This window comes from Melanerpes formicivorus, unplaced genomic scaffold (genome assembly GCF_026170545.1).
Source record: "Melanerpes formicivorus ecotype bairdi unplaced genomic scaffold, bMelFor1.0.p_v2 SCAF_16, whole genome shotgun sequence".
In the NCBI taxonomy this organism is placed as follows: Eukaryota; Metazoa; Chordata; class Aves; order Piciformes; family Picidae; genus Melanerpes; species Melanerpes formicivorus.
The window spans coordinates 12,733,456-12,749,497 of NW_027142368.1; the positions used below are offsets into that span (position 1 = coordinate 12,733,456).

The following is a 16,042-nucleotide window of genomic DNA, read 5'->3' on the forward strand; positions in this document are numbered from 1 at the left end:
GCAGCCGTGCCAGTGCCGAGCACAAGAGGACAATCCCTGCCCTTGTCCTGCTGGCCACACTTTCAGACCACTCTTCCTCCACCACCTCTTCCTGTGCTCTTCAGGGGCTTGGTAGCTGCTGTGCTCTGCTTCTGAAGCACACCATTTCTCCTCTGCAGCTCCACGTGATAGCTTTCATCCCCCACAGCCCGCAGCAGCCCTTTGGGGCACAGGCTGTTGGTAGTGAGCTGTTTTCCTTCTGCTTAGCAGAACCTTTTCTCCTCACAGCCCCTTCCACCTCGAGGCTGAATTTCTTCCCTTTGTGTTCCTCTTGCTGCTGAGAAGAATGTCAGCTCTGCTGGGCTCTAGAGGCAGGAAATGGTTTGGGCAGCATCTTTCCACCTCCTGGCATCTGTCTCCTCCCCGGCGCTCTGTGCGTTCGCTGGCATTGCTCTCGCCTCGCTTGCCTCCTGCCTCCAGGAGATGGGAGGGACTTCTGTCTCAGCAGGAGAAGGCTTTTCCTCCTCCCATCCACCTTCTGCTACGCTCACTGATCCCAGTTGGTCACGTAAACTTGGATTAACCTCCAGGAGCTCACACCAGATTTGCCACTCAGTGTGAGGAGGGTGACCCAAATAGAGGGGGAGAGATGCAGGAAGCACCCTGGGAGTGAAGAGTGTGAAGAAGCTCTAGTGCCCAAAGCACTGGCCTGGGAGCAGGGCCAAACCTCTCCTAGTTGCTTATTCTGTATGACGAGCTATTCAGCAAACCTGAGGTGGGATTTATCTCCTCTCCCTGCCTAATCCCAGTGCTGAATCCGGCCTCAGGATGTTGTTGCCACGTGGCTTGGAGTGACCACGTGGTTTAGAGTGGCCCAAAGCTGGGTTAGGCAAGGTCTGTGTGTTGGTGGCTGAGGTCTATGCAAAGATGCTGGTCAGCTGGTGAGAGCTTGGCTTTACCACCAGGTGCTGGCTGCTTCTCCTTTCCTGCTGGGCCCCAGAGCTCTGCTGGTGGAACATCTCTGCTTCTCCGAGTATGAGGAGCAAACGCCGCTCTCTTAAGCACAAGAGCTGGCAGTTTCTCGAGGTTTTCATCATGCTTTTTGAGGGCTGCTGACACTTTGCAGCCCTTCTGTTATCCTGACAGCAGGCACAAGGCCAGGATGGGCTGTTATCAACCTGGAGTTTTGGCCAGCATCCATGTTATGGCTTTATTTACAGGGTATCCTTGGTGCTGTCAGGGCTCCACCCCACGCCCATCCGTTTGGTGCTTCTTTCCATGGCTGCTCTCCCTCCCCTTGCTCTTCTAACACCTGTCTTCCTTGTTCTCCCACGGTCTTCATGCATCCCTGAGCTCTGTGCACACCAAGGTCACCTTCCCTTTGCAGTTCAAAGGTTGCAGAGAAGCCTCATGTCTGTTTTTTAAGGGTGTTGGGTGCTGCTTTCTGAGGCATAGAGAATCATTAAGGTTGGAAGAGACCTCTAAGGCTCTGGCCAGCCTGATCTAGTGTGGGGTGTCCCTGCCCAAGGCAGGGGGGTTGGAACTAGATGATCCTTGTGGTCCCTTCCAACCCTGACTGATACTATGATACTATGATCATCAAGTCCAGCCTTCTACCTAACATCTCCATGCCCACTTCTTACCCACTACATTCAGAGCAGGTCATTTCCCAGGAGCACATTGGGCATGGCTCCCCATCTGTGCACAAAAGGACTCTGGGACTGGGGACAGCAGCCCTTGAGCTGCCAGGAGCAGGATTTGTGTGAGCACAGCAGCTAAAGAGGCCACTGAAATGGTGCTTTGGGGTTAGAGACCTGAGGCAGGTCATGAGTGAGGGCTGACTTGAACTGCTGCTCCTCTTCCTCCTCTCCTGCAGGAATACATTCGCCTGCTGCAGCCCTGGTGCCACGTGAACATGGGCTCCTGCTGCTTCATGATGGGCCGGTGCTACCTGGTCATGGGTGAGGGCCACAAGGTAAGGTCCTTGTCTCCTTCTGGCACTGCCTCCCTCAGGAGTCTGGGAGGGGAGGGCTGACAGATAGGATCAGCCCTTTTTCAGAGAAGCCCAGCCCAGTTTGGGTTGAAGGGACCTGTGAAGCAGTCCAAGGCACCTGCAGTCAGCAGGGACATCCCCAGCTAGAGCAGGTTGCTCAGAGCCCCAGACAACCTGACCTACAGTGGTGCCAGGGATGGGGCAACTCCCACCTCTCTGGGCATCCTAGAACAGGCTCTCACCACCCTCAGGGTCAGAACTCTCTCCCTTCTCTTCAGTGTGAATCTCCCTCTGTTAGTTTCAAACCATCACCCCTTGTCCTTTCACAGCAGGCCCTACTCAAATGTCTCTCCTACTCTTGTAGGGCTCCTTTAATTACTGAAAGGCCCCAAGAAATGGGGAGATTCAGACTGGATGTTAGGAAGAAGTTGTTCCCCATGAGGGTGGTGAGAGAGTGGCACAGGTTGCCCAGGGAGGTGGTGGAAGCCTCAACCCTGGAGGTGTTTGCAGCCAGGCTGGAGGTGGCTGTGAGCAACCTGCTGAAGTGTGAGGTGTCCCTGCCCATGGCAGGGGGTTGGAGCTGGCTGAGCCTTGAGGTCCCTTCCAACCCTGACAATTCTGTGGTTCTAGGAAGTTCTCCCCAAAATGGCAGTGACCAATCCCAGTTGTCCCCAGGCCACCATCCTGCCGCAGGGCCAAGGCAGCCATTGTGAGCTCCCACAGGCCCTGCTCAGCAGTCTGTCCCCATCTCGTAGGACTCCTTTAATCACTGAAAGACAGCAAGAAGGTGTCACTGGAACCTTCTCATTTCAGCAAACATCCACCTCATCCTTTGGGCAGAGAGTGGGGCTGGAGCAGGCTGGTGGGAGCTGCTCTTGGGGAAGTTGTTAGGTCAGAACACAGCCGTGTGCCGCACGCTGGAGCTGGGAGAGCAGAGCTCTCCTCTCACCAGTCCAACAGGCTGGGCCAGGCCCTTCAGGACACACACAAACTGCTTGCTTTGCTTCCAGGCTTTGGACTGTTTCCGCCAGGCTGCCTCAGAGGTGGGGAGAGAGGAGTTCTTGGACAGGCTGATCCAACCTGAGGAGGGTGAGGTGGTCTCCACCCCACGCCTGCAGTACTACAACAAGGTACGGCCGGGCCGGGCCCAAGCGAGCCAGCAGGCGCCAGGCCACTCCACACAGAGGAATTCCTACTCCATCCCTGGCTTCTTGGGGAAGTGACTGAGACTCAAACACCACTTTTTTGGGTGGTGAAACCTCTGGTAGCTTTCCTTAGGGGGGTGATGAAGAGGTGAATGTGAAAGCCAGGTACTTTCCACCTCTTAGTTCTTAATAGCAGAGGATTTTGTTACCCAGCAGACAAAAGCAGGGTGAGATCCAGCTGCTGGAGGCAGCAGCCAGACATGTCCAGGCTGGATGTGAGGTGCTGCTTGAGGGGAAGGTTAGTGAAGCTTTGAGGCAAATGAATTTTAATGTCTTTAAAGTCAGATAGGATCTTTCTGCATAACAGCACAGTTCAGACAGGCTGGAGGCTCAGACCTGGGCTGATTGTCAGGGGTTCACTGACTTTTCAACTCCAGAAAACAGGAACTTTTCTTCCTCTCTCTCTCTTCCTCTCCCCCCTCTCTCTCTTTCCTCTCTCTCTTCCTCTCCCCCCTCTCTCTCTTTCCCTCTGTCTCTCTTCCTCTCCCCTCTCTCTCTTTTCCCTGTCTCTCTCTTCCTCTCCCCTCTCTCTCTTTTCCCTCTGTCTCTCTCTTCCTCTCCCCTCTCCCTCTCCTCTCAGATGTTTGCAGGAAAAATAGGAACACATTTATTGTGAAGCTGAGGAACATCTTGCCAAATAGAGCTGAGGGAAGGAGCCTGCCCTCCTGAGAAGGCCTTCTCAGAGGCTCTACTCTCCAGCTCATGTGTGCCTGGGGACAGAATCATTTTACCTCTGCCACAGGAGGACTGTCAAGGCTAAAACGTTTCAGGAAACTCAGATGTGTGGAGATGAAGCCTCCATGAAAGCCTCAGCCTGGGCCTCACATGCAGGAATTGAGTTCAGACCTTTGCAATGTGTCAAAACCTTCCCCTTTTTCACTCCAACTGCTTAATAACATCATCACAGCCTTTTGACTGCTCTTAGGGTAGGAGCAGCTCTTGAAAACAACCCAAGAAGCCCCTCTCCTGACCGACCCAACTTCTTGTCTTCTTCCAGGTTCTGCGCCTGTTGGACATGGTGGGTTTGCCAGAGCTGGTCATCCAGCTGGCCACCTTGGCCATCATGGAATCAGATGACTGGAGAAGCCAGGTACAGGACACCTTCCATAGATCTGAGTTGGAAGGGGAACCTTAAAGATCATCTGGTTCCAACCCCCCTGCTGTGGCTGGGGATACCTTGCACTCGCCCAGGTTTTCCATCAAGATGTTTCTTCCAGGCAACTCCTCTTTGGTTGCATGACTCCCAACCTGCTGCTTTGTGCTTTTTTTGCTGTTTTCAGGCAACTTTGAGGACTTGTATCTTCAAACATCACTTGGATTTAGGACACAACAATGAAGCATACGTTGCCTTAACACAAAACCCAGACCCAAGCAGGTAGGAGACACTTTTATGCCTTTATCCTCGCTTGTCTTGGAGGTCCACCTATAATTTCTCCATCAAGCCATGAGGAAGATGATGGCTGAGGGCTGCTGTGTTGGGGGGGTGATGGCTGAGGGCTGCTGTGTTGGGGGGGTGATGGCTGGGGGCTGCTGTGTGGGGGGGGGTGATGGCTGGGGGCTGCTGTGTTGGGGGGGGTGATGGCTGGGGGCTGCTGTGTTGGGGGGGTGATGGCTGGGGGCTGCTGTGTTGGGGGGTGATGGCTGGGGGCTGCTGTGTTGGGGGGGTGATGGCTGAGGGCTGCTGTGTTTTGGTCTAGCTCCTGTGAAAGTTGGGTTTCAAAAGTCAAATGACTTAATTTTGGTGAGGACAGCTGGCACTGCTGCTGGGTGAGAGGTGAAAACAAAGCAGCTGACTTAAGGAAGAGCCCAAAAAGAAATGGCTGAAGGCTGACTTGTGTTAGATATTGAAAAGCTTTGGGAGTTTAGGAGAAAATAAATTATTTGGGGTGACATTTTTGGCTGGGAAATGATCTAGGAAGGGAAAAACTTCCCCCCCAGCAGAGGGGGAATGGCTGGAATAGGTGTTTGGAGGAGGATTAGGAAGACATTTTCATTCAGGCTGAGGAACATCTTAAACCAAACAGAGCTGAGGGAGGGAGCCTGCCCTCCTCAGAGACCTTTTCAGAGGCTCTCTGCTGTCCAGGAGCTCCAGTTCCAGCCCAGGGGATGTCTGAAGTGGCTTCTTGATTCTAAGCTGGAGGGCAAAAAAAACCAAAAGCAAACCGATGAAGCTTGTCACAAAGCAGCTTAAAAGCTGTGTGCTGGAGATGGGTTTGTTCCCTCCTTCCCCTCCAGAAGGGCTGTGCTTCTCTCTGCAGGCAGCTGGACTGTCTACGCCAGCTAGTGGTGGTTCTCTGCGAGCGCTCCCAGCTCCAGGACCTGGTGCAGTTCCCCTACGTCAACCTCCACAATGAGGTAAAGCAGCCTGTGGTGGGAGCAACCTGGGGAGGGAGACACAACCACTGCCCTGGAAAGGGGATTGGTGACCCAGGAGAGCTTCTGTGTCCCCCAGGTGGTGGGGATCATCGAGTCCCACGCCCGGGCAGTGGACCTGATGAACCACAACTACTATGAGCTGCTCTACGCCTTCCACATCTACCGCCACAACTACCGCAAGGGTGAGGCCTGGGCTGGCACAAGGTGGCACCTGGGACACTGGGGGTCAGCCATCTCCTGGGCTGATCCCCAGCAGCGTGGGCAGCAGGGGGAGGGAGGGATTTCTGCCTCTCTGCTGTGCTGAGACCCCATCTGCAGTGCTGGGGTCAGCTCTGGACTCCACAGCACAGACATGGAGCTGTTGGAGCAAGGCCAGAGGAGGCCACGGCAGTGATGGGAGGGCTGGAAGCCCTCTGCTGTGAGGCCAGGCTGAGAGAGTTGGGCTTGTTCAGTATGGAGAAGAAAAAGGCTCCAGGGACACCTTCTGGTGGCCTTTAAGTAATGAAAGGAGATCTGTAAGATGGGAATAGACTTTTGAGTAGGGCCTGTTGTGACAGAAGGAGCGATGGTTTGGAACTAAAAGAGGGAGATTTAGACTGAAGAGAAGGGAGAGATTTCTGCCCCTGTGGGTGGTGAGAGCCTTATCCCAGGTTGCCCAGAGAGGTGGGAGATGCCCCAGCCCTGGCACCACTGCAGGTCAGGTTGTGTGTGACTCTGAGCAACCTGCTTGAGTTGGGGCTGTCCCTGCTAACTGCAGAGGGATTGGCCTAGATGACCTTTAAAGGCCCCATTCCACTCAAACCAATCTGGGATTGTGTGATCCTTCACCCACCTTCTGCAAGCACTAGTCTGGGAAAGGTGAGGATGTTCAGCTCAGGCAGCAGCAGGGGGGAGCTGCTGTGTTCCTGGTGTGCTTGGACTCCTCTGCAGGGGAGTTGGACTAGAAGAGTTTTAAAGGTCACTTCAACCCAAACCAGCCTGGGACTTCCTGACAGCATGTGCCCTGCAGTTAGAGGGTAGAAAGGCTCTGCAGAGGGACCTTGACAGACTGGACAGATGGGCAGAGTCCAATGGGATGGCATTCAACAAGTCCAAGTGCTGAGTGCTGCACTTTGGCTATGGCAACCCCAGGCAGAGCTACAGGCTGGGGTCGGAGTGGCTGAGAGCTCCCAAAGAGGGAGGGACCTGGGGGTGCTGATCAACAGCCACCTGAATATGAGCCAGCAGTGTGCCCAGGTGGCCAAGAGGGCCAATGGCATCCTGGCCTGCATTAGGAAAAGTGTGGCCAGCAGGAGCAGGGAGGTCAGTGTGCCCTGTACTCTGCATTGGTTAGGCCACTCCTTGAGTCCTGTGTCCAGTTCTGGGCCCCTCAGTTTAAGAAGGACATCGAAACACTTGAAGGTGTCCAGAGAAGGGCAACAAGGCTGGGGAGAGGCCTTGAGCACAGCCCTATGAGGAGGGGCTGAGGGAGCTGGGATTGTTTAGCCTGGAGAAGAGGAGGCTCAGGGGAGACCTTATTGCCCTCTACACCTACCTGAAAGGTGGTTGTAGCCAGGAGGGGGTTGGTCTCTTCTCCCAGGCAAGCAGCACCAGAACAAGAGGACACAGTCTCAAGCTGTGCCAGGGGAGGTTTAGACTCGAGGTGAGGAGAAAGTTCTTCACTGAGCGAGTCATTCTTCATTGGGATGTGCTGCCCAGGGAGGTGGTGGAGTCACCGTCCCTGGAGGTGTTCAAGAGGGGATTGGACGTGGCACTTGGTGCCATGGTCTAGTCACGGGGTCTGTGTTGATAGGTTGGACTCGATGATCCTCGAGGTCTCTTCCAACCTTAGTGATACTGTGATACTGTGGCCTGTCCTGGCTGTGCTGGGCTGAGGTGTGCCCTCTCTCCGCAGCTGGGACGGTGATGTTTGAGTACGGCACGCGCCTGGGCCGGGAGGTGCGGACGCTCCGAGGCCTCCAGAAGCAGGGGAACTGCTTCCTCGCTGCTCTCAACTGCCTCCGCCTGATCCGCCCCGAGTACGCCTGGATCGTGCAGCCAGCCCCTGGAGCCGTGGTAGGAACCCCTCAGCTTCCTGGCAAGCCTCTGGCTTGGATCTCGCCTTGAGAAGCTTGCTCTAGTAGGAGGTGTCCCTGCCCGTGGTAGGGTTGTCGGGATTTAGATGGTCTTTAAGGTCCCTTCCGACCCAAACCAGTCCAGTTCTGGAGCCCCTGTTACAGGATGTGCTGGAGCATGTCCAGAGAAGGGCCATGAGGATGAGCAGAGGGCTGGAGCACCTCTCCTATGGAGACAGACTGAGGGAGTTGGGGCTGTTCAGTCTGAAGAGGAGAAGGCTCCCAGGAGACCTTCTTGTGGCCTTCCAGGATCTGAAGAGGGCTACAAGAAAGCTGGGCAGGGACTTTTGAGGGTGTCAGGGAGGGACAGGACTGGCGGGGATGGAGCAAAACTAGAAATGGGGAGATTGAGATTGGCTGTGAGGAAGAAGTTGTTCCCCAGGAGGGTGGTGAGAGCCTGGCACAGGCTGCCCAGGGAGGTGGTGGAAGCCTCCTGCCTGGAGGTGTTTGCAGCCAGGCTGGAGGTGGCTGTGAGCAACCTGCTGTGGTGTGAGGTGTCCCTGGCCATGGCAGGGGGGTTGGAGCTGGCTGAGCCTTAAGGTCCCTTCCAACCCTGACAATTCTATGATTCTGTGACTGTGGGCACCCTCAGAGCTTTACTTCTGGGAAGGAGCTTCCAAAAATCCTTCCTGAGGTGATGAAGGGAGGCTCTGACCTCCTCAACCTGCTGCAGTCATCTTCTTGGCCAACTTCTGTAGTGCTGTCCATCACTGTGATGTCAGTGTCCCCTTTTATTGGAGCAGCACAACTTTGGGGAGGGTGCTGGTGGAAAGATGTGAGAATGTATCACCTTGTGTGCAAATCTGGAGGCTCCTGAAGAGTTAAAGAGAATTACTGGGCCCGGGTGTGTGTTTCAAGTGGATTTGGGGGCAAGTGGTGACTGTAGCCTGAGCTGTGCTGTGGGGAGAAGAGTAACCTGAGATAAGAGTGCCAGAGATAAGAGTAACCTGGACCTGCTGAGTGGTTGTGTAGCTTCTCTGATTGAAGTCAAGGCTTGGAACAGAGGAGCTGGGGCTGTGTGGGCTAGAGGCAGTGTTTCCAGGAGGGCTTAAACCCTCTTTCTCCTTTTTCCTTCAAGTATGAACGTCCTGGAGCGTCACCAAAGAGAAGCCACGACGGGGAGTGTGCAGCTGTTCCAAGTGAGTCCCCAGGCCTGGTCCTTCTCGTGTCACAGCAGCCTTTGCCCTGGTCTCAGAGTTCTGCTGCTCCCCTGTGAGCTGGGAGAGAGCCTGGGGCAGCTCTGACCTCTGTCAGATCAATAATTTGGGGGATTGAAGGTGTTTGTTTCTCCCCGTGTTGGTGTCTCCTGGTTTCAATGTCCTGCCACGTAACCAGGAGCTCTGCCTGTGTGTCTGCCCAGGGGGGTGGGGTCTGGTTAGACTCTCATCATCTTCAGTGTTACTGCAGGAAAAAAGGAGATAAAAAAAGGGGTGGTGGTGGTTGGGACTTTTTAAACTGAATTATTTCTGGATAACCTTTTCTGTAGCATCTGCCTGGCAGTGAGATGTGAGGTTGCAACTCCTACAGGGGAGGGACAGGCAAGGAGCGGGCAGCAAAGCCTGACCTCTCCTTTGGTGCTCTCTGTGGTATAGAATGCCCCAATCTCAGCATGGTTGGGGTTGGAAGTGACCTCTGGAGCTCAGCCAGCCCAAGCTCCCTGCCCCAGCAGGGCACCCCCAGCAGCTTGCCCAGCAGCACAGTGCCCAGGGGGGGTTGCAAGCTCCCCACACAAGGACACTCCACAACCTCTCTGGGCAGCCTGCTCCAGGCCTCCAGCACCCTCACCCCAAACAACTTTCTCCTCAGTTTCAGAGGCAACCTCCTGCCTGCCACTTTGTGCCCTCTGCCCCTTGGCCTGGCCCTGGGCATGACTGCCAAGAGTCTGGCCCCAGCCTCTTGCCCCCCCCCAGCTCCTTTAGCTCTTGCTGAGCATTGCTCAGCTGCCCTCTGGGGCTGCTCTGCTGCAGGCTCCACAGCCCCAGGGCTCTCAGCCTTTGCTCCTCACAGAGGCGACTTCTTGTAGGACAGCAGAGGAGTGTCAGCATGTTGCCCAGAGCCCAGTGAGCCCTTTTGGAAAGGCTGAGGGCCCTCCTTGTCCATCTGTCACAGCTTCTCACCAAATTGAGATCCTGGAGCTGGAGGATCTGGAGAGGGAATGTGTGCTGGCGCGGATCCGGCTGACCCTGGTGCAGCATGACCTGTCCACAGCGGCGGTGGCAGGTAAGAGAGGGGTGGGTGTGACACAGCAGCCACTTCTTGCTCTCCCCAAGGCTTTTATTCATCAGATCACTTCCACTCATAGCTCAGATGAGGAGTTGTGGTTCTGCCCCAGAAACAGACCCAGGAGCTGACAGGGACTGTTAGTTCCCCTTCCTGTCATGAAATATTGCCACTAAGTCCAGCAGCTTTGAAGAGCCAAATCAGGAGAATCCATCTGAGGTTTTCCACAGGGTTTTGGGTTGGCTTTTTTTGGCTTTGCTGAGCTGTAGCAATGGTCTGGGTGGGGCTGAGGGTAGAGCTCAGGAGATGAGACTGAAAAAAGGCATCTGGAAATTGCCCCCAGGTGTCCTGGACAATCCTGCTTCGTGACATGCTGTGAGCTTGTCCAAGTTGTTCCTTGGGGTGCAGAAAGCTGCAAGTCCCCAACTCTGACCCTTAAAGGATATTCTGCTCCTCTCTGATATGAGTTCTGCAACTTGAGTGTGTGTTCTCCACTTCCAACTCTGAGCAGAAGATGACTTCCCAGTAAACAGAGGGTTGAACAACTGGTTTGAGGGCAGCCTGGAGCTGCATGCTGCAGTCTGATCTCCCCTCCTGCCTGTGCTGGCAGAGCAGAGGCCCTGTTCATGTGGCCATTGCCATGGCTGTCCCCTCTCCTCACCCAAACAGCAGCAGTATGAGCCATCTCTTGGTGCCCATGTCCCTCTCCAGCTGGTGCCTGGCTGGGGACAGTCTGGGGGTCACTTCTTTGCTCTGTGCAGTTCCTCCAAGGATGGCTTCTGGGAAGGAAGGCTTCACACCACTTGAGAAGTGGGGTGTTTTGCATGAAGTCTGCTGCTGAATTGTGTGGGGTTGGGCACCAGTAGGCACTGGGATGTGAGTGGGAGAGGTGGTTACCTGGTGGTGATTCTCTGCAGGAAACTCTACCCCTGAAGAAACACTTGCCCTCCTGATCCGGGCCGGCCTCTTCGACACCGCCATCACCCTGTGCCAGACCTTCAAGCTGTCCTTGACACCAGTCTTTGAGGGACTCACCTTCAAGTAGGTGGCAAGCATCTGCTCCTGGCCCCGGGTGACACAAGGCTGGAGGGACATTTGCTTGTGTGATGTTCCTCAGCAGAGCCCAGGTGGTCAGGAGCCAGCCCTGTCCCAGCCTTTCTGCCCATGCAGTGCACAGCCTCTGTACTGCTGCTTCAGGGGGCTCTGGGGGAGAGCTTGCTCCTCACACCTGAAAAGCTAAAATAAGGGAGAGCTGCTGAGCAGGCAGGGATGGAAGAGAGGTTCATGCCTGCTCTGACAGTCTGAGATTGAGAGAAAATTGTTTTGTTTGGTTGGAAGAAACATCCAAGATCAGGGAGTCCAACCCTTCACCCAGCACTGCCAGGGCACCACCAAACCTTGGCCCTCAGCACCACATCTCCATGGCTTTGAAACTTCACCAGGCATGGGGACTCCACCACTGCCCTGGGCAGTCTGGACCAGGCTTTGACAACCCTCAAGGGCAAGAAATTGTTCCTCCTGTCCAACCTAAACCTCCCCAGGGCAGCTTGAGGCTGTTTCTTCTTGTCCTGTAATTTGTTCCTTGGGAGAAGAGTCCAACCCCCACTGGGCTCCAACCTCTTTTGAGGAAATTGTATGGGGCTAGAAGGTCTCCCTTCAGCCTCCAGGCTCTTCTCCAGCTTCTCTGCCCTCTTCTGGACCTGCTCCAGCTCCTCAATGTCCTTGGAGAGAGGGGCCCAAAACTGAACCCAGGATTTGAGGTTTAGCCTCAGCAGTGCCCAGTCCAAGGGAACAATCCCTGCCCTGCTCCTGCTGGCCACACTCCTGCTGATCCAAGCCAGGATGCTTGTGGCCTTTTGGGCCGCATGGGCATCCTGGTGACCCTGACCTGGGCACAGGCATGATCAGGAGCTCTTTCTGGTGAGCTGGCTCCTGAAATGCTCCTGCTGATTCCCACTGAGCTGCTTACAGAAGATTTGTCCAAGCCTGCTGAGCAGCTCCCAAACAGCACAGCTCTCTTGTCTGAGCTTTGTGCCAGCCATGTGCTCTTGTGCCCCATCTCCAGCCCCAGGATTCTTCTCCTTTGCCTCCCTGCACTTGCAGAAGATGCAGGATTCTCCAGGAGCTCTGCTGTGACCTCTTCCTGTCACACAGAGTCCCTCTCTTAGCCAAACTCCATTTCTGAAGCTTGTGAAGGTCATTAATTCCTCTCTGGCACCCAGAAAGCACTCCAACAGCCTCATTTCCCTGTCAAGCCAGCTGGATTCCTATCTGGGGTTTAGGGAATGGTGCTGGGGTGAGTGGGATTGATGCTGGGAGCTGTGGCAGGGTGGCTAGAAAGGGTCACCCACCTTTGCATGGTCTCTTGCAGGTGCATCCAGCTGCAGCTGGGAGGGGAAGCAGCACAGGCAGAGGCCTGGGAATGGCTTGCAGCAAACCAGCTCTCATCACTGGTTACCACCAAGGAGTGCAGGTGGGTCCTCCTCTGAGGTGGGGAGAAGAGTGGAGATGCTCTTCATGAGGGTGGATGGTTCCCTGCAGGAATCCAGAAGGTCACAGGTTCATAAGACCCCCTTAGAGCAGGCCTGTGGGATTGGGACAGCAGGAGAGTTGTCCCCACACTGTCACTGTGCTGCCACCATGCTCTCCCCAGCCTGCACAGAATGCTTTGAAATGTGAAATCAGTTGTTGAGGGTGGAGAAGACCTTTAAGACTGAGTCCAGCTGCTAACCCAGCACTGGCAGGTCGTCACTAAACCATATCCCTCAGCACCACAGCTCCAGGGCTTTGAAACCTCTCCAGGGATGGGGACTCCACCACTGCCCTGGGCCTCAGCCAGGCCTTGACAGCCCTCAAGGGGAAGAAATTGTTCCTTGTGTCCAACCTAAACCTCTCCTGGGGCAACTTGAGGCCATTTCCTCTTGTCCTATCACTTGTCCCTTGGGAAAAGAGACCAATCTCTGCCTAGCTCCAGCCTCTTTTCAGGGAGCTGCAGAGAGCCAGAAGCTCTCCCCTCAGCCTCCTTTTCTCCAGGCTCAACACCCCCAGTTCCCTCAGCTGCTCCTCACCAGACCTGTTCTGCAGACCCTTCACTAGCTTCTCTGGAGCTACTCCAGCCCCTTAGTATCCTCCTGGAGTGAGGGGCCCAAAACTGACCCCAGGATTTGAGGTGTGGCCTCACCAGTGCCAGCTCTCGGAGGACAATCTCCTCTCTGGTTCTGCTGGCCACACTCTTGCTGACACAAGGGAAACACTGGGCCTGGAGCCCACATCTTGAACCCATGCCAGGTCCCCTGGAGCATCCTGTAGCCTCCCAGGCAGGGCCAGGTTCTGCTGGCAGGGGTTCTGAGGGGCCACCTTGCCTTGCAGTGCCACGGACGAAGCTTGGCGGCTGCTGTCGTCCTACCTGGAGCGTTACCCATCCCAGAACAGTCTGTACCACTGCTGCGTCATCAACAAGCTCTTGGCACATGGCATCCCCCTGCCCAACTGGCTCATCAACAGCTACAAGGTGAGAGCAAGGAGAGGGTCACCACTTGGCTCCTGCTGCCCCCAAAAAAAACCCAACCCAGAGCTGCTGGATCATCCTTGCTCCCACGTGCACCTCCTTGGGAGCTTCACCTCCTCCCTCTTCTCAGCTCTCAGGAGCTGGTCCAGATGGTTGCTGCTTATTAACTGTGCTCAGAGCAGGTTGTTGTTGGCATCATGGCCATGTTCCCAAGCTGCTGTTTTCCCTCCTTGCCTGCAGAAGGTGGATGCTGCTGAGCTGCTGCGTCTCTACCTGAATTATAATCTGCTGGAGGAAGCAGTGGACTTGGTCCTGGAGTATGTGGATGCTGTGCTGGGCAAGGGACATCGCTATTTTGGAATGGAGGTGAGCTCACCTGCAGCCTGGGAAGAAGTAGAGACCATCTCTGGGTCAGATCACAGAATCCCAGTAGGGTGAGGGTTGGAAAGAACCTCTGGAGATCATCCAGCCCAAGCCCCCAGCTCTAAAGCAGGGCACCCCCCCAGCAGCACAATGCCCAGGGGGGGTTGGAAGCTCTCCACACAAGGACACTCCACAACCTCTCTGGGCAGCCTGCTCCAGGCCTCCAGCACCCTCACCCCAAACAACTTTCTCCTCAGCTTCAGAGGCAACCTCCTGCCTGCCACTTTGTGCCCTCTGCCCCTTGGCCTGTGCCTGGGCACCACTCAGCAGAGTCTGGCCCCAGCCTCTTGCCCCCCACAGCTCCTTTAGCTCTTGCTGAGAATTTCTCAGCTGCCCTCTGGGGCTGCTCTTCTGCAGGCTCCACAGCCCCAGGGCTCTCAGCCTTTGCTCCTCACAGAGCTGCTCCAGGCCCCTTAGCACCTTCAGAGCCTGCCCTGGACTCTCTCCATCAGTTCCCAGTCTCTCTTGAACTGAGGAGGCCAGAACCAGACCCAGGACTCCAGCTGTGACCTGATTAGGGCAGAGTAGAGGTGGAGGAGAACCTCCTTTGACCTGCTGGCCACACTCTTCTTCATGTCTCCCCAGGAGACCATTGGTCTTCTTGCCCACCAGGGCCCATTGCTGGCTCATGGGAAACTTGTCCACCAGCACTGTGAGCTCCTTCTCTGTGGATCTGCTTCCCAGCAGGTCACCTCTCAGCTGTACTGGTGCAGGAGGTTGTTCCTCCTCATGGGCAGGACCCTTCAGTTGCTCTGTTTGACCATAATGAGGGGAGAAAACCCTTCAGGGGGCAAGAGGTGTTGGGACACAGTGGCTGGGAGCTGTTCCTTGTGGGTGGGAGCACTTCTGCCGCCAGCAGGAGGCCACAAGTGTTCCTCTCCCCTCCAGCTTCCCCTCTCTGCTACGGCCCCCATGGTGTGGCTGCCCTACACTGCCATCGACCAGCTTCTCCAGGCTCTGCAGGGGAGCACCACCAACCACTACAGCGTTGTGGTAAGTACAGCTGGGATGGGAGGCACCCTGGGGAGGAGACCAGGGTTGCAGGGAGCAGTTTAAGGTGCTGTGTGACAGTCACAGAATCAAAGAATGCCCTGGGTTGGAAGGGACCCTTGAAGGTCATCTTGTGCAACACCCCCTGCAGTCAGCAGGGACATCTCCAGCTGGATCAGGTTGCTCAGGGCCCCATCAGGCTTGCCCTTGAATGTCTCCAGGGATGGGACCTCAAGACTTTCAAGATCTAGCTGGATGAAGAGTCAGACTTGACAAGATGGAGGCCTAGCAGCCAAAGCTCAGTGTGGCCACTAGATGTCTGAGGTGGAGGGTACTGGGAATGGGATATGTGATGGGAGTGTGGGATGTGAACTGTGGTCTCTGACACCTGCTTTGCTCTTCCTCCAGCTCTACCAGAAGCTGAATGATAAGATGGAGGCCTACCAGCAGAAGGTCAACGTGGTCACCCGTGATAACCTGTACCGCCGCAACTAGCGGCACCCCCAGCCTTGGCCACCGCTCCTGCTCCAGGTGACAGCCCTGGGAGCTCACACCATCCCCTCCTGCCACCAGCTCAGCCACTGGGGCTGGTTTTTACTGGTTTATTTTCCACAAGGATCCACTCTGGGGCGGGTGGATCCCACCTCCACTGCGTCCTCTTGCTGTCCCTGTCCCCTCGGGGGCTGGGGAAGGGCAGCAGCAGAGCCTCGGCGTGCAGCCTGGTTGGGGCAGCCCCCCACATGCTTTTAGCCTGACCCAGGTGGGGCAGGCTTTGGGGCCTTTTATTTATTGTGGTTTTTGGATGAAGTTTAATAAAATGGAAGCGTTGTTACAGGGCTGTGTCGGGTTGGCTGCGCCTCCCCGGGGCAGGCAGGGGCTCCTGGGGCTTCCCTGGGATCCTGCATGAACAACCACTGCTATAGGGCCCTGCTATAGGGCAGGAAGGAGCTCTGGGGCCCAGGGGCACAACTGCTGTGCTATATGGTGGCTGAGGGGTGGCACCTTCCTGTAGAGCTGGGGGACAGGGCTGTGCTATTGTATGGGATGGAGCTATAGGCTTTGAGGAGCATGAAAGGCCATAGGATATGATGGGCTCTAGGGTAAAAGGGGGCTATAGGCTGCAAGGAGTAGGTCAGGGCAAGATGGGCTATATAGGGGGCTGTATGGGGCAGTACTAGGGTATAATGGGGCTATAGGGCAGGATGGGGGGTTGCAGGGCAAGACAAAGCTATGG

The 16,042-nt window shown here is 55.6% G+C and overlaps 1 protein-coding gene across 1 annotated transcript in view; it reads left to right on the top strand.

Moving 5' to 3' along the window:
• NUP160 (nucleoporin 160) overlaps window positions 1–15,642 on the top strand; it is a 42,043-nt gene extending 26,401 nt beyond the window's left edge. Inside the window, exons 21-35 of the mRNA XM_068148240.1 lie at window positions 1,856–1,954; window positions 2,983–3,102; window positions 4,175–4,267; window positions 4,458–4,552; window positions 5,436–5,532; window positions 5,630–5,735; window positions 7,448–7,608; window positions 8,746–8,806; window positions 9,777–9,887; window positions 10,805–10,928; window positions 12,259–12,360; window positions 13,257–13,398; window positions 13,636–13,761; window positions 14,707–14,811; window positions 15,217–15,642. Of these exons, the coding sequence (XP_068004341.1) occupies window positions 1,856–1,954; window positions 2,983–3,102; window positions 4,175–4,267; window positions 4,458–4,552; window positions 5,436–5,532; window positions 5,630–5,735; window positions 7,448–7,608; window positions 8,746–8,806; window positions 9,777–9,887; window positions 10,805–10,928; window positions 12,259–12,360; window positions 13,257–13,398; window positions 13,636–13,761; window positions 14,707–14,811; window positions 15,217–15,303 (1,629 nt within the window). The 3' untranslated portion in view covers window positions 15,304–15,642. The remainder of the gene's footprint in view (window positions 1–1,855; window positions 1,955–2,982; window positions 3,103–4,174; window positions 4,268–4,457; window positions 4,553–5,435; window positions 5,533–5,629; window positions 5,736–7,447; window positions 7,609–8,745; window positions 8,807–9,776; window positions 9,888–10,804; window positions 10,929–12,258; window positions 12,361–13,256; window positions 13,399–13,635; window positions 13,762–14,706; window positions 14,812–15,216) is intronic.
• Window positions 15,643–16,042: the final 400 nt, after the last annotated feature.